Source organism: Typopeltis vanoorti, chromosome 8 (assembly GCF_054136105.1).
Source record: "Typopeltis vanoorti isolate ZY-2024b chromosome 8, IOZ_Tvanoo_1.0, whole genome shotgun sequence".
NCBI lineage: Eukaryota > Metazoa > Arthropoda > Arachnida > Uropygi > Thelyphonidae > Typopeltis > Typopeltis vanoorti.
Window position 1 is genome coordinate 127358789 of NC_143556.1, and position 24815 is coordinate 127383603.

Genomic DNA, 24815 nt, shown 5'->3' on the forward strand with positions numbered 1-24815 from the left:
CACATAATAATAATAATAGCAATATAATACAAGAAGTCAAGTATGTCATATCTCATAATATTCAAGAATTATTATGAGACAGAATTATTATAATATTGACAGATAACAGGCTAATCTGGAAGAAAATTGTTGATAGGAAGTTAGTAATGATGTAATTTTTCATGTAGTACTATACATAAGATTCTGTGTACCTCCTGAAGGTATGTGGGAAATTTTGATGATGATGATGATTATTATTACACACACACCATAATAATAGCAATATAATACAAGAAGTCAAGTATCTGATATATAACCACAAAAAATCAAACAAAAATACATATTTTGAAAAAAAAAAAAAAATTTAAATATACACAAGATAAAATTAATATCTTTTCATCATCATCAAATTCCTGCCATGTACCCTCAAGGGGTGTACAGGATATGATAGTACTACATGAAAAAAAATTACATCATTACTAACTTCCTATCTACAATTTTCCTCCACATCAGTCTGTTACTTGTCAAGACCCCAATATTATCAGATCTTATATTTCTATCATCTAAGGCACTTTGTACCATATCAATCCACCTATATCTTGGTCTTCCTCTGGGTCGTTTTCCTGCCAACCTAGCAGAGATCCTTGTTTTGCCAATCTTTCCTCGCCCATTCTGTTTAAATGACCATACCACCTGAGATTAGCTCTGCTAACGCATTCCTGGATGCTGACAATGTCAAGTTCTTTCCTAATATCCTCGTTTTTAATATAATATTGCCATTGATGCCATCTGTTCACAACTCTAATCTTTCTCAGGATTCTCATATCTGTGGTCTCTAGACTTTGGTCAAGTGTTTTACTTCTGACCCAGCTCAGATCTATAAGTTAAAACTAGTTTGAACACTGTCTTGTATACAGCTAATTTAATGTTCCGAATAATTTCTCTCTTACTCCACATGAATTTATTCAATTGACTTCCTACTATATCAGCTTTATTGATTATGTTGTCTATTTCCATATTTAATTTACCATCTTCACTAAAAATTATGCCTAAGTAGCTGAAATGTTTTATTTGTTCCACAGGTTCTCCATTCAAAATGCAGTTGACATTTTCAACGATTCTGCCTATTTTCATTGTCTTTGTCTTTTTATTGCTGACTTTCATACCATATCTATTACAACAATTATTCAATTTAGTCAAAGAATCTTGCAGACTCATAGCGGATTTATTAATAAGTATAACATCATCCGCATAAAGCAAAGGGCTGACATTAACATCTCCAATTTTGATATCATGTTTAATACCACTTTCCTTCAAATTTGATCCATAGATAATGAATAGATAGATAATGAATAACAGAGGGAATAATGTATAGTCCACACCAGATTTAACATTAAACCATCTTCCTGTACTTCCTTCAATTCTAATTACTGATTACAACTCAAATAAAGACTAAGTATTGCTTGATATAATGCCCCATTGACACCATATAACTGCAGCATATTGAATAGCTTCTCTCTTGGCACCTTATCATATGCCTTTTCCAGATCTACGAAACTTAAATACAGATCTTTGTTATATTCCCGTGATTTCTCAACTATTTCTCGTAAAGTGAAGATCTGATCCTGACAGCCTCTATTTGGTCTGAATCCAGCTTGTTCTTCACCAAGCTTTTCTTCTACAATTCTTCTCAACCGTTTCTCAAGTATACTAGCATAAATCTTACCAGGAACATTCCGTAGGGAAATACCTTTGTAATTCTCACATTCAGTTTTATTTCCCTTTTTATATATGGGTACTATGAGAACTCTACTCCAATCATCGGGAATTCATCCCTCTGTCCACACCTGAACTATGCAGTGCAGCCACTGTAAGACTTTTATACCACCATACTTTAAGCATTTCTGGTCGAATATTAACTCCTGCTGCCTTTCCACATTTCAAGCCTTTGATGGCTTTTTCTACTTCAAGTGTGGTTATGTATTCCTGACTGTATGCCTCTTGAGTGTTTTTTACCACTGTGCTATTGCTGCTTGTTTCATTTAGCAATTTTTCGAAGTAATTACTCCATACTTCAAGGATATCTTTTTCTCCCGTTTTCATGTCACCTTTATCATCTCTAACTCCTGTTACAGCACTCTTTCCTCCATTTCTAAGCTTCAACAATCTCCAGAATATCTTATCACCTTCTTGATATTTATTTTCTATGTTTTTAACAAAGTCCTCCCATGACTTTTGTTTAGCTAGTTTTACACAGTGTTTCGCTTTCTTACATTTGTCTCTGTATTCTCTAAGAGCAAAAGCTGACTTATTTGCCAGGAACTTTTGATATGCTTTCTTCTTTTCCTTCACTGCCTCTTTAACTTCCTGTGTCCACCATGGAGTTCTGATTTTTCTATCCTTGCAGACAACCACACCACATGCTTCTCTGGCTGAATCATTCAGGCTTTTCTTCAAGGCTTGCAACTGAATCTCTAAAGTTTGGTTCCTGTTCTCAAACTCTTTCATTTTATCTTCAATAATCTTTGTGTATTTTAGTCTACAGTTCACATCTGAGAGCTGCTCAACTTTTATTCGCTTTAAAACTTTCTTACATTTTATTCTTTTCAATATGAAATTCAGTTTTATCCTGCTGAAGACTAAATAGTGGTCACTTCCAATTTCAGATACTCTGTACACTCTGGTGTCTTGCACCAGGGAGAAAACATCACTATCAACAATAACATAGTCAATGAGATTTTTCTTATTTCTTGCCTCTTCTCTCCATGTGAATTTGTGCACATTTTTACATTGGAACATGGTGTTAGTAATAACCAGTCCATGTCCTGAGCAGAAATCCAACAGGTATTTGCCATTATTATTGTCTTTGCTCTTTTCTCCAAATTTTCCCAAAATATTTTTGAATGTCTCACAATTATTTCCTACTCTGCTATTTAGATCCCCAACAATGACCAACTTTTCCTTTTTCATTGTGTCAGATGCTTTCTCTAAATCCTCAAAAAATTCCTCCACTTCTACCTTAGTAGAACCTTCTGTGGGACCATTGGCACAAATAAGTCTCATTGTCCAGTTCCCCATTCTGATATTTGCCCACATCACTCTACTTGAGACTGCCTGCCATTCAAGAAGATTAGCCTTGTATTTAGTGTTGAATACAATGGCTACTCCTTCTTTTCCTTGATTGTCATTGCCTGAATGTAACATTTTTTATTTATCGCTCAGAAAGATCTCATCAATTTTTGTTTTTTTTTGTTTCAATCACCCTCTGGTATGTTGATCTGGTACTTATCTAATTCCTCAGCTAGCTCCATTTCTTTGCCATTCAGGCTTCTTATGTTGATAGTACTGATCTTTAACTCTGGTGATGTTGAGTTGTGGTGTTTTTTCAGATTTGTTCCAATAACTGACTTTTCGCTGTTCAACCTGGTTCCCTCGTGAAAACAACAGGGGCCTTGTTTTACCGGGCAACGCCCCAGCCGGCAAGAAATTTTGTCATGTTGTGCCATCATTTTGTAATTTGGTTTAAGCCGATAAGAATTACAATTTGGTTGACTAAATCCCAAATTGCCAGCCCATGCTTGTTCGTTCAGTATCCAGGTAGATACCCAACAGGGTGCACCACGAGAAGGTGAGGATTGGACATTAGGTCAGAAGCCCTGGTCGGTTTTCCGCATTCCTTTAAAGGCTATGTGGAGGTCTCCTCTCAGTTATACAGCTTTGACTATAATCTCATCCTCCTTTAACCTCTTTTACCTTGCGGTGTTGAGGTTTTGTTAATCATCGGACCTCAAACCATTCACAGGATAAGGTGGCCAAGCCCTCTTTTAATTATTCTTAAATTTTTAAGCATTATATCTGCCATGATTATTAATAATGTGTAATTAAATTTTTGTTTTTGTGTACATACAAGATACACATATGCAGTATAAAAGTGTGAGATATACTATTGGAGTGTGAAATGTGCAATATACATCACCATGGCAATAATAGATGAGAGTTTGCATGTGCATATGATTATAATCAAACAAATATAAACATTCAGAAAAAAATATTTAAATATACACAAGATAAAATTACAGTAAACATCTTTTAATTATTATTAAAAGTGTAAGACTTACAGTGTAAGACTGGATGTAGCTTGTGTCCTTTCCATAGCAAAACCACCCAAAACCAATATATCCAACAAGGAATTTGAAGCCCTACAGGAATTGAGAAATAATAAAGAATTAGTCATCACCAAAGCGGATAAAGGAAATGCAACGGTAGTACTTAACCAAAAGGACTACAAAGGTAAGCTGAATGCTCTCCTATTAGATCGGGCTACTTACCTCCCTATCAATTACAATCCCACCAACTCACAAATTAGAAAATTTCACAGCCTCCTTAAGAAAGTCACTTCTTGGCCTGTAGAAGTTACCAACAGATTAAAACCGTTTAACTCTATACCCCCCCCGTATTTACGGACTCCCAAAAATACATAAAGAAAATGTGCCATTACATCCCATAGTGGATGGCATTGATTCCCCCACATACAAATTAGCTAAATATTTGGCCAAAGAGCTCACACACTATACTGGCAACACACCATCACACATAAAAAACTCAGCCCACTTCAAAGCCAGCATAGAAAACCTTACACTCCAACATAGTGACATAATGGTCAGCTTCGACGTCTCCTCCTTATTCACCAATGTCCCACTCAAGGAAACTTTAGAGCTAATCCAAGCTAAATTCTCTCCCGATATCTCAGCCCTATTTCAGTTCACAATGAACTCAGGCTATTTCGTTTGGCAGGGAAAATTCTACAAACAAATAGAGGGGACAGCCATGGGCTCACCACTCTCCCCACCCTTAGCCAATTTCTTTATGGAGACCTTTGAGGAAAAAGCTTTAGCCTCTGCCCCACAAAAACCAACCATATGGCTTCGCTACGTTGATGATGTGTTCGCTATTTGGCCACATGGCTCTGAAACACTCCTCTCCTTCCTCACACACTTAAACAACCAACACGCCAGAATCAAGTTCACCCTGGAAAAAGAGGAAAACAACTGCCTCCCCTTCCTAGACACACTAGTCACCCGCCAGCCTGATGGAACTTTGGTTTTCTCAGTTTACAGAAAACCCACCCATACAGGCAGATACATCCACCAACAATCTCACCACCTCCCCTCACAACAATATGGAGTGGTAAAAACACTATACAACAGGGCTAAACTAATCTGTTCTAACGACATAGCCCTTAACACTGAACTAAATCACATCCTAAACACTTTCTCAGCCAATGGCTACCCCCCCAAAAAAATCCAAAAAAAAAAATATTAAAACCTACAAACCACAGCCCCCTCCACAAAAAAGAATACTCTAAATCCATCATCATTCCCTACATCCGAGGCACCTCAGAAAAAATTACCAAAATTCTAAAAAAACATGACCTCACCTCCTGTTACAGACCTTACAGAAAATTAGCATCCCTTATCCGCTCTACCAAAGACCAACTACTTCCCCTAGACCTACCTGGTGTATACCAGGTCCCTTGCAGTTGTAAACTGTCGTACTTTGGCCAAACAGGCAGGACAGCGAATATCAGAATTTCTGAACACAAGGACTACATCCGGTTTTACAAATATAGCCATTCTGGTCTTGCAGACCATGCTCTGGATACTCGCCACAGAATACGGCGGAAGAAAGCAAAAATAATACACCGGAGCAAATATAAATTCGAAAGATTATTTATGGAATCAGCCTCTGCCCTAAGAAACTCTCCAAACCTCAACAAATTTGGTTGTATGCGACTGCCCCAAATTTGGGAGGCATACATCAGCAGACCTTCAGCCCAACGGCCAAGAATGCCTACTTAGCCCACCAGAGGGCACCATTAGGACTTCTAGGAGAAAGATAGCTTCATATCTTCATTTCCAGTTACTGTATTGTTAGGGCCTGTGTGCTCCTGCCTTTCTGTAAGTTCCTTTAGAAAATGGCAATGAGACATTGCCGAAATATCGGAAATATCTATTAAAGTATTATTTAATTTATATTCGTATCTACGTTGTTTCAATTCCCTAAGTTATTTAGAAATGCTTAACCAACGTATAAGCCTATCTACGAGAATTATTATTAAAATGCAAAGATATTAGTAAATATTATTTGTATTTTAATAAAAAATAGAAAGCTCACTCAATTTGAATTCCAACTTTATTACCAAAGGAGTTTGGAATATAAAAATTAAAATAATGACATTAATAGTTATTTTTTGTAAACTGCCAAATAATTTTGAGTGCAAAGAAAGTCTGTGCTCAAGAGAATATTTGATTCTAAGATACGGTCATCCATTCTAGGAGAGTTGGCAACTCTGCTTGCTACCCAGAATTAATCCACACTTGCTGATACTCACATAAATTCTTATCACTACCCAGCACCAAAATTAGATATTATTAATGCAGTAAAGCCTGCCTTACAATTCTTTCTTTGACAAAAATTTGCTTGTGATATTTTCAATCACGACGATGCCCATTTATATAATGCTGCATTTACTCATACAACAGTTTTAGCTATATTTAGTTATGATGCTGTCAAGAATCTACTGAAGCATAGGTTTCATGGATTGGTTTGTTTACAAAGCCATAGCTCGTTACATTTCCATTTTTCAAACAACATTTTGAACATTTTATTGTTAATAATGACAGATAAAAATCAATGTAAGGGTACTGTTGCTTCCAGTGAAAAGGATGACTTGTAAGCAGTAGTGAACTATGGGAATTTTAACAAAGGGCTCACATCATCGAGCAAAGAAAGGCCTAACTTATCCCTTATAACTTATATTGCGACTTTGTAGAGCTTCTGGCAGATATATATGATAATTCCTGTAGGATATCAATCATTAATGCTAGATCTTTTAAAAATTCCAAATTGAGAAGTCGGTTTAAAAAGCCCTTAATTTATCATTTGATGCAAAATGCTTGCATAAAGCTGGGTAATTTCTCCACAAAGCAAGAGCCATTCATAAACTACAAGCTGACCATCATGATCCCAACACACAGCCGATCTTTAAAATTTCAAAACCAAGGTATTTTGCAATTATTTAATTCTCGTTGATTTTTTTTTTGGTGATTGATGATAAAAAGCATATAATTTATCCATAAATATTTCAAAATGATTTATTTCTTTAATGTTTTTTTATTGAATCGTCTAATGCTAAGTGTAAACGATGAGTGCAGTGCCGAATCACAACATTGGGAAATTTTTGTAGAAGTTTGATTGCAACACCTGATTTGTTTTCTAATATTACACTAGCTCCATCAGAACAAAATGCAATGAAATGATTTTTTATATAGTTATCAGAAAATCCATATGAATTTAAAATAGCTATTATAGTAGCATGTATACATTCCACGGTGGTATTTTCTAGTTTTACAAGATTATTAAACAAGAAGAACTGGGGGCTCGCAAATTTGAAAAAAAAATTTAACAAAGGGCTCGCGCGAGCCATTTATAGCTCACCACTGCTTGTAAGCCTGTTACATTAAATATTAAGATTAAAATTAAATTTAGTGAAGCAACATATTTTAGATCAATATGCCTGTTATTGAAAAATATACAGAGAAAAGAAATTTCTCATTTACTTACCTGATGTAAATAAATGCTTTATTTAGGTAAATAAATTGATATGACAGTTATGCATATATGACTGCTTAAGAAAATGTTGCTATATCATTATGTGCATCTACAAGTGGGAAAACACTAATGATTTGCTATATGATGAAATTCACTTTACAACAGTGGCCTTGGATCCTATGATTGGGGCATGCCTTTATCTTAACTTAATAATACACCTATTTCTATTTGGTCTGAAGAACAAACTTTCCATACATAATTAGAGATCATTATCCTTAGTGCACAGTGTATTTAAATCATCTTGTATTATGGTTATTTGCTGTTGTGTCCTCCGATGTTTAGCATTATCAGCAAATGGATACTCCTTTTCAATTAATCTCCATTATAATTAACATGCAAATTTAAGGGTCCAAGCATAGAGTTCTGTACCACCATTGGTCCTCTACTTTCTCCTAGATTCTGCTCCATTATATATACTACTCATTTTTTTTCTCTGTCAACCACTTGTTTATTCATATCACCAGCATCATCTATTTATATCTGTCTCAATTTCTGTCAGATGTCTTTGTGAAGTAACTATTTCCCTTATCCAACTCACCTGTCACCTGAACAGAAAATTTAGCAGCTATTTACTATTTTAGTTATATTTGTTCTTTTCACTAAATTTTTTAACCTTGCGGAGGTCACGGTTGAAAAAATTGCACTGCAGGTCGCGTGTATCTGAGAGATACATTCATTACTATTTTAAATAACGAAATCTGTGGTGATATCATAATTAAAAGAAACACACGTATTAACCCAGTGAAAATTATTTAATTGTAAATATTTCATCCTAAGTATCTTAGGACATCATCAGTACAGTAGTTTAAACAATAATAAGAATAACATACAGTTAGGGTGCACGATTACAATAGAATTTCATTAAACGTGCGTAATGTGTTACAGAAGTAAAAAAAAAAAAAAACTAATAATAATTATTTAACACAATTTTGTATGACAATTTCCCATACTTTAGGAATAGTAAGAACGTCGTTGTGGTTTAAATTTGGTCTGTGTAGTAGGGCTTCAGAACTTTCTTTGTATAAACATTCATGTTTATATAGATCTATGTAAAAGTTTAGACTTTTCCCAATGGATCCTATGGCTTGGATTTTCAATTCCGTGTTAAGAGAGGCCAGATTTCTGCAGTTTAAAAAGACGGATGTGGTCTTGATGTTCCAAGACGCGTTTCTGAACAGACCTACCTGTCTGTCCAAAGTAAGACAATTTGCATGAGCATGGAATCTCATAAACGCCAGGCAAATCAAAGGTGAGAGTTTGTCAAAGGTAACAAGTTGTAAATTTGGTTGATAGGTTTGTAAGTAGTGGCAAAATTGTATTTCTTCATAATTTTAGAAAGACGTTCGGAGATGCCTTTGACGTAAGGTATGGGAATCCTATGGACTTCTTCCTGTCTGGTTTGATGTGTGGAAAAGTGACTGATGATTTTTTGAGTTGTTTTAGGATTATATCCATTTAGGATGGCTGTATTTTTGATTACTTCTAATTCTTGGTTTAAAGATTCTTCAGAGGAGCAGAATTTGTGTGCTCTGGAAACTAGTGATTTAATAATGCCAGATTTCTGAGATGGATGATGAACGGAAGAATTGTGAATGTAGAGACCTGAGAATGTAGGCTTGCAAAAGACAAACGTGGTGATGGAACCGTCTTCTTTTCTTTGGATGTGTAAATCCAAAAAGGAGATACCCTGTGGAGATTCTTTTTCTAACGGAAAGTTGATGCGATGATGAAGAAGGTTAATTTTATCTAGAAACAGTTGTAATTCATGTTCGGGATGATCTCAGACTGCAAATACATCGTCGACATATCTTAACCAAATTTTTGGTTTGAGTTCAAAAGTGAATATTTTTTCCACAAGGTGTTCTAGAAACAAGTTTGGTAGGTTTGGTGATAAAGGAGATCCCATTACTGTTCCTTCTTCTTGCTTGTAAATTTGACCTTTCCAGGTGAAGTAACCTGATGCAATAACAAACTTGAGCAATTCAACTATATCAGATGGAAATTTTTGAGTTAATTCTGTTGTTTCTTTATGGGGAATGTTCATGAAGAGGGAGACAATGTTGAAGCTGATTAACAAGTCAGTTTTTGACAGTTGAATGTCTTTCATTTTTGTGTGAAACTCTGTAGGATTTTTGATTGAAGAGACTGAGTAGCCTATGTGAGGACGGAGAAGGTTAGATAAGAATCTTGATAACTTGTAAGTTGGACTGCTGAGACAGTCTACGATGAGTCTGAGTAGAACATTAGGTTTGTGTAGCTTAGGTAAGCAATAAATTCTAGGAAGTCTTGCATGGTATGTCTTAAGTTTTTTGATTGTTTCTTCACCTAAGGAGGAAGTTTCATTAAGTAGCTTATTTAATTTTCTGAGTTGACGTTTTTGTCTACTCAGAAAATTAAATTGAGTTTTCTTTACGTCAGAAAAAGAATCTCCACAGGGTATCTCCTTTTGGATTTACACATCCAAAGAAAAGAAGACGGTTCCATTGCCACGTTTGTCTTTCACAAGCCTACATTCTCAGGTCTCTACATTCACAATTCTTCCGCTCATCATCCATCTCAGAAATCTGGCATTATTAAATCACTAGTTTCCAGAGCGCACAAATTCTGCTCCTCTGAAGAATCTTTAAACCAAGAATTAGAAGTAATCAAAAATACAGCCATCCTAAATGGATATAATCCTAAAACAACTCAAAAAATCATCGGTCACTTTTCCACACATCAAACCAGACAGGAAGAAGTCCATAGGATTCCCATACCTTACGTCAAAGGCATCTCCGAACGTCTTTCTAAAATTATGAAGAAATACAGTTTTGCCACTACTTACAAACCTATCAACCAAATTTACAACTTGTTACCTTCTCCTAAGGACAAACTCTCACCTTTGATTTGCCTGCCGTTTATGAGATTCCATGCTCATGCAAATTGTCTTACTTTGGACAGACAGGTAGGTTTGTTCAGAAACGCATCTCGGAACATCAAGACCACATCCGTCTTTTTAAACCGCAGAAATCTGGCCTCTCTCAACACGGAATTGAAAATCCAAGCCATAGGATCCATTGGGAAAAGTCTAAACTTTTACATAGATCTATATAAACATGAATATTTATACAAAGAAAGTTCTGAAGCCCTACTACACAGACCAAATTTAAACCGCAACGACATTCTTACTATTCCTAAAGTATGAGAAATTGTCATACAAAATTGTGTTAAATAATTATTATTAGTTTTTTTTTTTTTTTTACTTCTGTAACACGCTACGCACGTTTAATGAGATTCTATTGTAATCATGCACCTAACTGTATTATTCCTATTATTGTTTAAACTACTGTACTGATGATGTCCTAAGATACTTAGGATGAAATATTTACAATTAAATAATTAAACTGTGGTTAATACGTGTATTTCTTTTAATTAACATTCATTACTAGTATGTGCTAAAATGTGATAAAACTTTAAAAAAAACACTGCAAATATAACACATGATGGTTTATTTATTTTCAGTTACAATCTAAAAATTATCGAAAACAAAGAAAAAAAGAAAAAACAACTAAACCAATACTATACTGACATCGGAGATCGCAGTATCTCTCAGATACAATTTACATCGAATATCACTTTCACATCCGACTCTATCATTTTCATCATCGGACTCGAGTAACAAAATTGCTGAATCTCTTCAACATCTGATGGATTACGAATCGATATATTTTTCCAGCCATTTTCAATAGGGAAAAAAAAAAAAAAAAAATTAACCAATACTATACTGACATCGGAGGTCATGGTATCTCTCAGATACAATTTACTATGAAATATCACTCGTAATATATGCATGCACAGCTACTCATGACCTCCAAGCTATTCACTGGATATTTGTAAGAATATTTATATTTAACAATTTGTTTGTATCTGTCACGACCTCCGCAGGGTTAATGCATTCATGTAGCTTACATTTCTTTTCATCTCTACAGTTTGGATATCAAAAGGAGTCATGTTTCCTTTTTTTTTTTTCTTTAACTCATGATTCAAATTATTTTATGTATTCTCCATTAGAATCTTCTGTAGGGCTGTAGGCAAATAAATCTCATGACAAATTTCCCATTATTAAATTTTTCCAAGAACTGCTTGAAATTGCTTTCCATTCAAGAAGTTTATCTTTGTGTTTAGTTGTCACTTGCTATCTGTAGTAATCTATATGGCTTCTCTTCCATATCACTAGTGCCCAAATACGGTCATTTTAAAATTTTTGTTTTATACCTATTATTTTTTTAGATAATTTAAATAAGCTTTTTAACTATTTAACTGGTAATTTAAATTTTTCAAGAAACTGCATCAGTGCTGTTTGCTCGTTTGCAAGAAATAAAAAAATGGCAGCAGATAAAGTTAAATCACTTATGCATTATTCAGCAGCAAGAAAGAGAAAATCTGGAGAAAGAGCAGCAAAATTTCTGGAGATCATTTACACCTAAAAAAGGTAAGAAAATAAGTTGTTTACTTAAATAATTTTATTAATCAGTTTGAATAATTATTCCAATATTTTTAATTTTTAAAAGTAAGGGTATTTAGATTTTTTTTTTTTTTTTCCACTTTCAAGTTGGGAAAACAAATGTGCTTACTTGTATTTTTGTGAATCACAAATTCTTAGTTATTTGATACAAATCCTGAAATTTAAATTCAATGCAGAGATCTTATAAAATTTATAGTAAAATAGTTAATAAATGGGGAGAAAAAAAGAAAAAAAAAACTATTTATTAGGATTGCATTTTAATTTTAGTAACACCTGGTATTGACCCAAGTGTGAATAAAATTCATTTTAATATTAGGGTGCATGTTCTGCTCACTTATATAGAAAGTCTGCTATTGCATCAATAGTAGTAAGCACTAATTCAGTTGTACTCTTATGTAGGATGAAATTCTTTCCTGAATTTCTAATACTGAACTTGAGAAGATAAGAAAATAGTGGATAAAAATAGAATGAACATGTTATACAAGCTACAAACATGCATCTCTCATAAGAGGAAGAAAAGCAAAATGGCCATATTTTGTATGTCGTCTTTTTCTGAATAGGTAAAATATTAATAGTTGAACTTCATTCAGAGTTTGGTTATTTTATAGAGCATCATCAGTATTTTCTTATTATTATTCTATTTTTATCTGACAGAAACTGTTTCTGAAAAGCATTGTTTTTCAGTTTCTTTTGAATGAACTGTAGAATATCTCAGTCAGTTTCAAGGACACCCTTTGGTTAGATTAATGTGGTTTTGAATCCTGTTTAGGATTCAAAGAACCTTTAGTGTGGCTTTTCAGGTGATGATGAGTTTTAAGTCATTCTCATAATGAAGATGGCAGAATTTTTTTCCTCTCGGAATCTTTTTTTTTTTTCATCATGCAAAACAAGCAAACTAGCCATAAGAATACATGCTTTTGACAGTCATAATATATTTTGCAGATAGGATTAACCATCCTGTCAAATGATTAATGAGATTTCAAACATACCAAGTTACTTTGCCATGATGGGCCATTGAGACTAACAAGCATTTAGGAATGAGAAACAATCATTAGCACATGCTACAGACATTATTTGCAAAATATTTCTAAAGTGAATGTATGATACTAACATGTTAGATGTTATAGCAAAGTTTACCACTTGCAAAATGAAAAAATCATGTATAATACACATCCCTTTTGCATTGGTACCATGCAGTACCATGTAAACATAAGGCATATTCATTATCTTTATCACAGCACAAGTATAGCACTGCTAAATAGTGTATCTTACTGCACTTTGCTGACATAAACTATGCAGTACATTGAATTCATGTGTGTGTGTCTGACATTTCATTACATCATGTGATTCAGCTCAGATAAATATATTAAGATAATTTTTCATATGCAATTATTATTGTATAGCAAAAAAAAAACATATCAACATATAAAAGTCCAGTCAAAACTAAATTGAACCACATGTGACCCAAACACAAGTAGCTTAAGTTGCACATTTATAACTCTTTATGATAATCCTTCCCTTGCAAAGTTGAAACACTGTAGGACATAAAAACCATGCAAAAGAAGATAGGCCATCTGTTATATAAGTTGTAAGTGTGAACTAGAGATGAAACACGACTTTTATCATATCACTTATTATATTTTAGGAGGCATATTTTATCATATGCCTCCGTTAAGTAAGGTGGTGATGTCGCATACTAGGTCAAATTATTGTTTGATGTGACATCATTATTGCCCACAAATGAAGATCATATAATTTCTGTTTGTTCTTAGAAAGTCATTAATTTCTCTACAGCTTTTTTAGAATGGAAATAAATCTCCAAGAGAAAAATAAAAGAGGTGGCTTTGATAATTTCCAAGTATCTTACTGTAGTGGTATGGTTTGATGACCTAGATTTTTTTTACTGTTGTAGTATATGTTATTTCTTTCTTCATCATTTACACTTTTTTTTTTTTTAACATTTTATCCACCTTGACTTTGGTCTTCAGGGTGCTTAAGGGTCAAAGCTGTATAACTGAAAGGAGACCTCCACATAGCCTTTAAAGGAATGCAGAGAACCGACCAGGGCTTCTGACCTAATGTCCAATCCTCGCGTTCTTGTGGTGCACCCTGTTCGGTATCTACTTGGATACTGAACGAATCAGGATGGGTTGAAAATTTGGGATTTAGCTGACCAAATTGTATTCTTATTGGTTAAACCAAAATGAAAAATGATAGTACAACATGACAAAATTTCATGCCGGCTGGGGCATCGCTCAGTTACACAAGGTCCCCGTTGTTTTTGCCAGGGAACCAGGGCGAACAGCGAAAAGTCAGCTACTGGAACAAATCCTAAAACTCACTGCAACCCAACATCACCAGAGTTAAAGATTGGGACTATTAACATAAGAAGTCTGAATGGCAAAGATCAACATACCAGGGGGTGATTGAAACAAAAAAAAAACAAAAACTGATGAGATCTTTCTGAGCGATAAATAAAAAATGTTATATTCAGGCAATTGCAATCAAGGAAAAGAAGGAGTAGCCATTGTATTCAACACAATACAAGGCTAATCTTCTTGAATGGCAGGCAGTCTCAAGTAGAGTGATGTGGGCAAATATCAGAATGGGGAACTGGACAATGAGACTTATTTGTGCCAATGGTCCCACAGAAGGTTCTACTAAGGTAGAAGTGGAGGAATTTTTTGAGGCTTAAGAAAAAGCAAACTGACACAATGAAAAAGGAAAAGTTGGTCATTGTTTGGGATCTAAATAGCAGAGTAGGAAATGATTGTGAGACATACGAAAATATTTTGGGAAAATTTGGAGAAAAGAGCAAAGCTAATAATAATGGCAAATATTTGTTGGATTTCTGCTCAGGACATGGACTGGTTATTACTAACACCATGTTCCAACATAAAAATGTGCACAAATTCACATGGAGAGAAGAGGCTAGGAATAAGAAAAGACTCATTGACTATGTTATTGTTGATAGTGATGTTTTCTCCCTGGTGCAAGACACACCAGAGTGTACAGAGGATTTGAAATTGGAAGTGACCACTACTTAGTCTTGAGCAGGATAAAATTGAATTTCATATTGAAAAGAATAACATGTAAGAAAGTTTTAAAGCGAATAAAAGTTGAGCAGCTCTCAGATGTGAACTGTAGACTAAAATACACAAAGATTATTGAAGATAAATTGAAAGAGTTTGAGAACAGGAACCAAACCTTGGAGATTCAGTGGCAATCCTTGAAGAAAACCCTGATTGATTCAGCAGAGAGGCATGTGGTGAGGTTGTCTGCAATGATAGAAAAATAAGAACTCCATAGTGAACACAAGAAGTTAAAGAAGCAGTGAAGGAAAAGAAGAAAGTATATCAAAAGTTCCTGGCAAATAAGTCAGCTTTTGCTCTTAGAGAATACAGAGACAAATGTAAGAAAGCTAAACACTGTGTAAAACTAGCTAAACAAAAGTCATGGGAGGACTTTGGCAAGAATATAGAAAATAAATATCAAGAAGGTGGCAAAATATTCTGGAGGTTGTTGAAGAAGCTTAAGAATGGAGGAAAGAATGCTGTAAAAGGAGTTAGAGATGAAAAAGGTGACATGAAAACAGGAGAAAAAGATATCCTTGAAGTATGGAGTAATTACTTTGAAAGGCTGTTAAATGAAACAAGCAGTGGTGACAGCACAGTGGTAAAAAACACTGACCAGGCATGCAGTCAGGAGTACATATCCATACTTGAAGTAGAAAAAGCCATCAAAGGATTGAATGTGGAAAGGCAGCAGGACAAGCTGCGTTACATCTATTATTATAAATGTAATAATTATAATAATAGAAATAGGACATCACTGTTACTGGAAGGAAAACTATCTGTAAGCAAGAATGTTTATTCATGTAATCATAAATGAAATCTAGCTTGATGTATTTTTTATTTTATTTTATATTTTTTCATTGGAGTTCATGCCAGTGAGTAGCATGTGATCAAATCATTGTTTCTTACGATTTGAAATGTAATGCAGCTTGTCTTTTATATTTATGTATGCTCCAGATGATGATCTTGATATGAAGATCGAAACGTCGGGATAATAAAAAGAGTTATTTTAACACAGTTGTAGAATCCATAATTTCAGAAATGAATGCTGATCATCGTGTAACACTAAAAGAAAGGATTGTGATAATTCATGGAGATTTGACCCACAAGCAATGCAATCAATACGCTAAGCTGAAGAATCAGGTTTCTAATTTGATCAATCGACTGGCTTTTTTAAAATGTTGTAGGGACAGCAATATCATTCAGAATTGCATCAGGCTAAAAAGAAAATTAACCTCAGCAAAAGTGCAACGAATATACTTCCGCATGGAGAAAGCACTTCTCAGAAAACAAATCCAAGCTTCCAGAAAGAACTTAGCCGCTACACAAAATCAGCCACAAAAAGAAAAAAAACGGAACTTTCAAGCTACGTAAACGCAGATATCTGGATGATCCTGGAAAAGATTACTGACAACACGGCGAACCACATCCTCCAAACGAAGAAAGAAAACCTAATTTCCAAATTCCAAAGACTAAAAGATCGAAAGAACTAGCCGTCATATTCAAATTTCTCCACAGTGAACAATAAGATCCAAGCAGAAGCAAGAAACAAAAGGAGCCACCAATCACCTACAGGCAACTGTAACATAGTTAACCTATCCAACCACGCTTTAAACAAAGAACAAATCTCAATAGTTAACAGAGGTTTAAATTGTGCCATAGCACCCAAATCGATAAATAAACTAGATTTTATTTGTAATATTGAAAGAGGCCTAAGATTCATCCCAAATAACATAGCAGAAAAAATACGTTTAGAAACCACCAACATTTTAAATCATAACAAAACAATAACAAGCAACCTAACTAAACACGAATTAACAGCGATAAAATCACTAAAGTCAAATCTGAACATCGTAATAATCAGAGCAGATAAAGGAAGTGCCACTGTTATCTTAAACCGAACCACTTATGTGTAAAAAATGAATCTGCTGGTCTCGGGCAATAAAACATACCAATTAGTTAACTATAACCCAACTAATAGAATAAAAAAGAAATCAGAGAATCTATTTAAGTCAGTTACCACATGGCCCGAAGATGCGGTCAAAAAACTATTTCCACACTACGCCGTCCCCTGAGAATTTACAGGCTACTGAAAATTCACAAAGAAAACACTCTGCTATGGCCTATAGTTGAAAGGATTGATAGCCTGAATTATCACTCAGCCAAAAATTACCGGCAACACTCAAGGAGTTGGTAGGTCATTTCCCCTCCTATATCAAAAACACACAACACTTCATAAACATCATCAAAGACATTACATTAGAAAAAGATGATCTATTAGTCAGTTTTGACGTCTCTGCCCTCTTTACGAATGTCCCAATCAATGACAAAATCCTTCTTTTACAGAACAAATTTCCTCCAGATATCACGGTGCTCTTTGTGCGTGTATTACGTTCTGATTATTTTGTATGGCAAAACGCTTTCTACCTACAAAAATACAAAAAGAAGGCACAGCTATGGGCACACCATTATCTCCTCCCCCATTGCTAACTTTTATATGGAACATTTTGAACAACTTACTTCTTTTAAAACCCAAAGTCTGGCTTAGATACGTTGACGATGTTTTCACGATCTGGTCTCGTGGCCGCTAGACACATTTCTTAGCCACCTAAACAAGCAACACAAACATGTACAGTTCACAATTGAGATTGAAAAACATAACACACTGCCGTTTCTAGATACACTTGTCACACATCTCCCCTTGGCAATCTTTCCTTCACTGTTTACCGGAAACCGAGTCCGAATAATAAATCAAGTAGGGGTTAAATGGATGAATAACACCATTAAGCTTGAGTTGCAAAAAAAGAAACAACTATGAAGGGAATTTAAGGAGAAAGGTGACCGGCAGGCACATGAACAGTATAAAGCGCAGGCCAGAAGGGTGACGAGTGTGGTAAGAAAAGCAAAAAAGGATTACGAAAGAACATTGGCCATGCAGGCTAAAGAGAATCCTAAACAGTTTTTTAGATATGTAGCAAGTAAAAGGAAAAATGTACATGGCAGATTGATTTTAAAGAATGCCGATGGTAGGGAGGTAACTGAATCAGTTGAGATAGTTGAGTTACTGAGTGAGCACTTTGCAAAAGTATATCATCCAGGTGGTGACATTGCAGAAACGAATAAACCAGTAGATTATACGGGAATTGTGGTTAATGAAGTGGAGGTGAGTAGTCTATTGCATAACCTCAATGTCAATACATCTGTGGGATTGGATGGTATACCAGCTCGTGTTGTACGAGAAGCAGCTAAAGAATTGTCAGTACCCTTGACCATTTTGTTTAATTTGAGTCTCGGGTCTGGGTTAGTTCCGAGCGGGTGGAAAGAGGGGAAAATAGTTCCACTACATAAAGGTGGTTCCAAGACTGCTGTTGTAAATTACCGACCGATTAGCATATCAGGAATCATTGTCAAGGTCTTAGAGAAATTAGTCAAGAAAAGAATACAGGATTGGATAGATGAAAATGGGATATTGTATGGGGGACAACATGGTTTTGTGAAGGGTAGATCATGCCTCAGTAACTTGCTCACGTTTTATAACACAGTGACGGCTGAACTGGATAGGGGTAATGGGTTTACAGTGATACTACTGGACCTTGCCAAGGCCTTTGATAGGATACCACATGGAACCCTAATCAGTAAACTGGAGCAGATGGGTATAGATATAGGGTTGGTGAGATGGATAAGAGGGTGGTTGAAGGAGAGATATCAAAGAGTGGTTTATTCAGGAGTGGAGTCTAAAAGACGTCTTGTGACTAGTGGAGTGCCACGCGGCTCTGTTCTTGGATCACTGCTTTTCAATTTGTTCATCAATGATATTGGAAAGGATCTGAGAGGAAGTGTTCACTTGTTTGCTGATGATGCAAAGTTGGGTAGAGCAATTGTGAGTGCACAAGATGTCAAAATTTTACAGGATGATTTGGATAGTTTGGAGGACTGGGCTAGGAAAAATGGATGTCAATTTAATGTGGCAAAGTGTAAGATTATGCACTTTGGGGTGAAAAGAATAGCAGCAGTATATCGCATTGGTGGAATCATACTCCAGGAGATTGATGAGGCCAGGGATTTGGGAGTGTTGGTGGATAGGGAGTTTAAGTTTAGGGGGCACATTGCAAAAGTAACTAAAACAGCTCACCAAATCACTTGGCTTCTGAAAAATACTTTAACATGCAGAGACGAACAAGTTGTTGTTCCTCTGTATCGAGCCTTGATAAGACCCCATCTGGACTTCTGTGCCCAGCTATGGGCACCAGGGTTTCTTCGTGATGGGGAGGAAGTGGAGAGGGTCCAGAGACGAGTGACCAAGATGATAGCAGGTCTGTGGAATGAACCTTATGAGAATAGGTTGAAGATTTGTGGGTTGCAGAAATTGGACGATAGGCGAAGGAGGGGTGATATGATTGAGACATTCAAATTACTGAAGGGTTTTTATAAGATTGATCCAGAAGATATTTTTGAAAATATGACTGGTGGTGGGAGGACTAGGGGCCATGCATGGAAGCTGGGCAAGAGCGTGGTTGACAAGGGTGTTAGAGCTAGGTTCTTTACTTGGAGAGTGGTGAATGAGTGGAATAAGTTTCCAGAGTCTGTTGTGGGTGCTACGACCGTGAATGAGTTCAAGGCAAGGTATGATAGATACTGTGTGAATGTTGAATAGTTGTTCTTGACATGATGTTAGGGCCTCCCTCGATGAGTCTGTCGACTCCTTGGAGTTTCCCGGAACAATAATAATAATAATATACACGTAAACTCCTACCACCACCCAACACAAAACTTGGTGTTATCAATACCCTAAAAAACAGGGCTCTGAAGATCTGTTCTAGTGAACAGGCACTGAAAGACAAATTTAAAGTGATCAGCAATACTTTTCGAAAAAATGGATACAGCCAAAACACTATTAACAAAATTCTGTACAAGACCTCAATAAAAAACAAAGACAAACGAGACTACAATAAAACTATAACCATTCCCTACATTAAAGGGACATCAGACAAAATAATACAACCTCAAAGCCACCTTTAAACCTCCTGCAAAATTAAAAAGCTTACTCAACTCATTCAAAGACCCACTTCCTCCCCTGGCCCACCCTGGAGTATACCGTATTTACTACACCTGCAACATACCATACATAGGAGAAACAGGATGCACAATTCCGATCAGACAAAAAGAACATAAACGAAACATCAAATATAGTAATTATGGTGAAGCTGGTCTTTCTGATCATACCCTGAAAACCTTACATAGAATTGACTGGAAAAGCACTAGTTGTCTACATCACACCAAAACATGGTATGAATGCAAATTTAAGGAAGCCTGTGAGATGATTATCAACCACCTCAATCAAAACAATAATGATGGTCTAAAAATCCCATACATATGGAAGGCATATATTCGTCCCACGAATCCTTACTCTCTAAGAACAACTATAAACAGGACAGAAAAATTCAGTATCCTAAATCTAAAATAACAACTTGAATACTAAAAAAATAGGCCGTCATTGTTAAAGGAAAACATCTGTAAGAAAGAATGTTTATTCATCTTGTAATTTATAAATAATTTTTTAAATCAGAAATAACAATTGTAATAATAGAAATAGGACATCACTGTTACTAAAAGGAAAACTATCTGTAAGCAAGAACGTTTATTCATGTAATCATAAATTAAATCTAGCTTGATGTAATTTTTTTTTTTTTTTTTTTTTTTTTCACTAGAGGTTATGCCAGTGAGTAGCATGTGATCAAATTATTGTTTCTCTAGCTTACAGTTTGAAATGTAATGCAGCTTGTCTTGTATATTTATGTATGCTCCAGATGATAATCTTGATATGAAGATCGAAACGTCGGGATAATAAAAAAAAGTTATTTTAACATGGTTGTAGAATCCATAATTTCATAAAGGAATGCTGATCACCGTGTAACACTAAAAGAAAGGGTTATAGTTGTTATGTTAGCTTCCTGTTCTGATGACTCAAAAAAATTATTGCACCTCTTCCTTAAAAGAACCTTCTTTGAGACCCTAGGCACAAATTATCCATTTTCTCATTTGTAAGTGTGCCCAGATCTTGAAATTGCCTTCCGAGTAATACAATAATTGTGTGAGACCTGGGATACAGCAAGTCTACAGTTTGGACTATATTAAATAACAGCAAAGAATACAAAGAACGAGGAAAAGTTGCTGCTGTTTCCTTAAGCATGCAGATCACCCGAAAGAGAAGCCATTTAATGATCGAGATGGAGGGTCTTCTATCACTCTGGATTGAGGATTGTAACCAAAAAAGAATACCTCTTAGTATAGGGAATATTCAGGCAAACGTTCTCGATATTTTTACCTCATTGAAAGAGACCCAATTTCAAGAGGAATGTGAAAGCTTTACTGCGAGTTGAGGATAGTTTGACTATTTTAAAATTCTAACTGGACTGCATGACACAAGAATAACTGGGGAATCTGCTAATGCTGATAAAGATTCTGCAGCCAAGTTTCCTGAAGAATTGCAAATTTGCCCATCCCTATCCATACAAGATAGAGATGCAAGGGGGGGGGGGAATAAGGCGATCTAAGGCCGTTGTAAGGCAATATGGTGTAAGACAGATATGAATAGAATGAAATACATTCCATGGAATGTTTAATTAAGCAGTGGTGATTATGACGATCGGCAAATATTAAACATCGACGAAATTGGTCTCTTTTGGAAGCATATGCCGACAAAAACTTTCCTAGATGCTAAAACTGAAGCATCTCAACCAGGATACAAAGTATCTAAAAATCGTCTTATGCTTTTGTTAGGAGGCAGTGCAGAAGGCGACTTGAAACTCGAGCCTATGTTAGTTTATCATGCACAAAATCCAAGACCTAACATTAATGAAGAAATCGGCACAATTGAAAAAGAACTTGGATTTAATGAAGATGTAAGAAACTTGCTCGATTCCCATCAGAACATTTAAGCGAGAATGATCTCCTTTAACTTGAACAGCATGCATATGAAGAAGAGGAAGATAAGGAATATTAACAAGAAGAGAATGTTATGACTAAGAAGTTAACTGCAAAAGAACTTGAGCTAGTTTTCAATCGCATTGAGTATGCTAAGGAAATTTTATTTGATGCTGATCCTGATGTGGAACGAAGCTTCGAAGTCCACTGAAATCTCGATAAAGCTATCGCAAATTGCATGACAAGATGAAAAAGTCGAGCACCATTCAAACATCTTCACTTAATTTTTTTGTAAAAAAAGTAGCTCAATCAAATGTTTAGACATTAAATAAAAATTTAAGCAGTTGATTTTTATTAACTTGGATGATTTTATCCTATAATATAGCTGATACTGTATTTTTTTTCCAAATTTACGCTAACTGTTGGATGAATTATAATTATTCCTATTGTTTATTGTATTCGCTTGGCACGATTTTGTTCAGTGCACATTAATTGATGGATTAATTAATCGTGTTAAGTGAGAGTTCCTGTACTTATTTTGTGAGATCTCACTGGTTTTTGTTTTCTTTGTCTCAGTAATGCCAATTATGTCCACATGGTACTTTTCCAATTCCTCTGTGAGTTTGATTTCCTCTCCATTAAAACTCCTTATATTGATGGTTCCTATCTTCATTTCTTTTTCTGATGTTGTATTTTTCTTCTTCTAGATGTTGAGTTGGAACTTGTTCCAGTAGTTAACTTTTCAATGTTCGCCCTGGTTCCCTGATGAAAACAGCAGGGACCTTGTTTAAATGTTTTTCATGCCAGATGGGCTATGTCCCATCTGGCATGAAATCTCATCATTTGAAAATATTTCAAATTATTTGATCATGCCCTGTATCAAACCATAACCTCTTTACTTTATATAAATGTTTTCCTCCTCATTTCAATAATTCTAGTGTTTCAAAGGATCACCTTACTTTGCAGAAGCAAATACAAGTATGAAAGGCTTTTCTTAGATCTGCTTGTATCCCTTTCAACATCGGCTCTGATTCTAAACTTATGTGACTAAAAAACTGGGTTTTATTTGGTTGTTAATCTACAAAGATATAAAATAAACCAACCAGAATGTTTGTAGATGTGGTTTGGGTCTTTTGGAAAGCAGAGGAGGTTATGTATGGTGACAGTGGGTTTGTATGCCACTTGAATGAGATTTGAGGAGATAATGCAATTCTACTTGAGATCCTGTTGTATTCACCAGATATCCTTGCAACTTCGACTTGTTCCCCAAAATGAAGAACCCCTCAGAGGTCTATGGTTTTGTGATGTGCAAGAGACTCTTCAAGCAGCAGGCTGTGTTATCGCCGATATGAGAAAGCAACATTCCGCTGATTGTATCCAGCTGCTTCCATCAATCAATTTGGAAACAGCTGCACAGGATTAAAAAAAAAAAAGTGCATATCAGGATTTGGTTGAGGAGTGGTATTTTTGAAGAATAGTTTTTTTTTTTTTTTTTTTTTTTAACCAGTTTACATGGATATATGTTAAGAGATTTCAGAAATAAAATTTCCAATCTGCATCTAGACAATTCAGAGATTATGATTACTTTAGATGTTGTTTCGCTATTTACGAATGTTCCATTGGCGGACAGCATTGAATTACTATGCCAAGAATTTCCTCCAGACATAGTCAAATTATTTGAATTTGTAATAAAGTCCGGTTATTTTTCCTTCAAAAACCAGTTATACCAACAAATCGAAGGAACAGTATATCTCCTGCTATTGCCAACTTCTTCATGGAGCACTTCGAACAAATATTTTTGATAACATTTCACCTAGACCTAACCTTTGGTTCAGATATGTGGACGACATTTTTGTCATATGGAAGGGCACTTTGAAAGAATTACAACAGTTTCTCTCAAAAATAAATACACTTCATCCAAGGATCCAATTCACCCTAGAAGTAAATAAGCAGTTAGCATTTCTAGACCTCTTAATTCTTTGCTAACCAGATGGTAACCTATAATTCACAGTCTATAGGAAGGAGACTCATACAGGCCAGTACGTCCATGCTGAATCACGTCACCATCCCAGTCAAAAGGCAGGTACCATAAAAACACTAGTTCATAGAGCCCACTCCTTTTGTTCTTCAGAAGAACTATTACAAAAAAGATTACGATATATTAATTCCTCCTTCATATCCAATGGTTATAAGAATTCCTTCATAAAAAGAGCTTTAAGTAGTCATACTCCAGCATCCTCTTCAAATACAGAAGAACCTATGTGTACACCTATCCCCTGTGTACAAGGTATTAGTGAACGCATAGCTAAAGTGTTAAAACAACTAAATATTTGTGTGGCCTTTCAATCCGTCAATCTCCACATTCCTCATGTCTCTAAAGGACGAGCTCCCACATCTCAGCTATCCAGGTGTCTACTAGATTCCCTGTTCTTGTGGATTATCTTATTTTGGACAAACAGGAAGATCTGCTCTGATCCGGTTAGAAGAACACAAGTTGTACATCCAGTACCTTGAACCTGAACAGTCTGGACTTGCAGAGCATGCCATCAACACCAGACATAGAGTTCAGTGGAACAAGACAAAAGTCATTCACAAAAGTCAGTTCCTAATGGAATGGCTTTACAAAGAAACATGTGAAATGTTACTTCACTCCCTTAACCTAA

At 35.4% G+C, this 24815-nt stretch overlaps 1 protein-coding gene across 2 annotated transcripts in view; it reads left to right on the forward strand.

Moving 5' to 3' along the window:
• Positions 1–24815, forward strand: part of Sas-4 (spindle assembly abnormal 4) — a 527986-nt gene that overhangs the window by 8681 nt on the left and 494490 nt on the right. For both annotated transcript variants that reach the window (XM_090396928.1, XM_090396929.1), the window contains exon 2: positions 11972–12121. In XM_090396928.1, coding sequence (XP_090253054.1) covers positions 11972–12121 — 150 coding nt within the window. The remainder of the gene's footprint in view (positions 1–11971; positions 12122–24815) is intronic.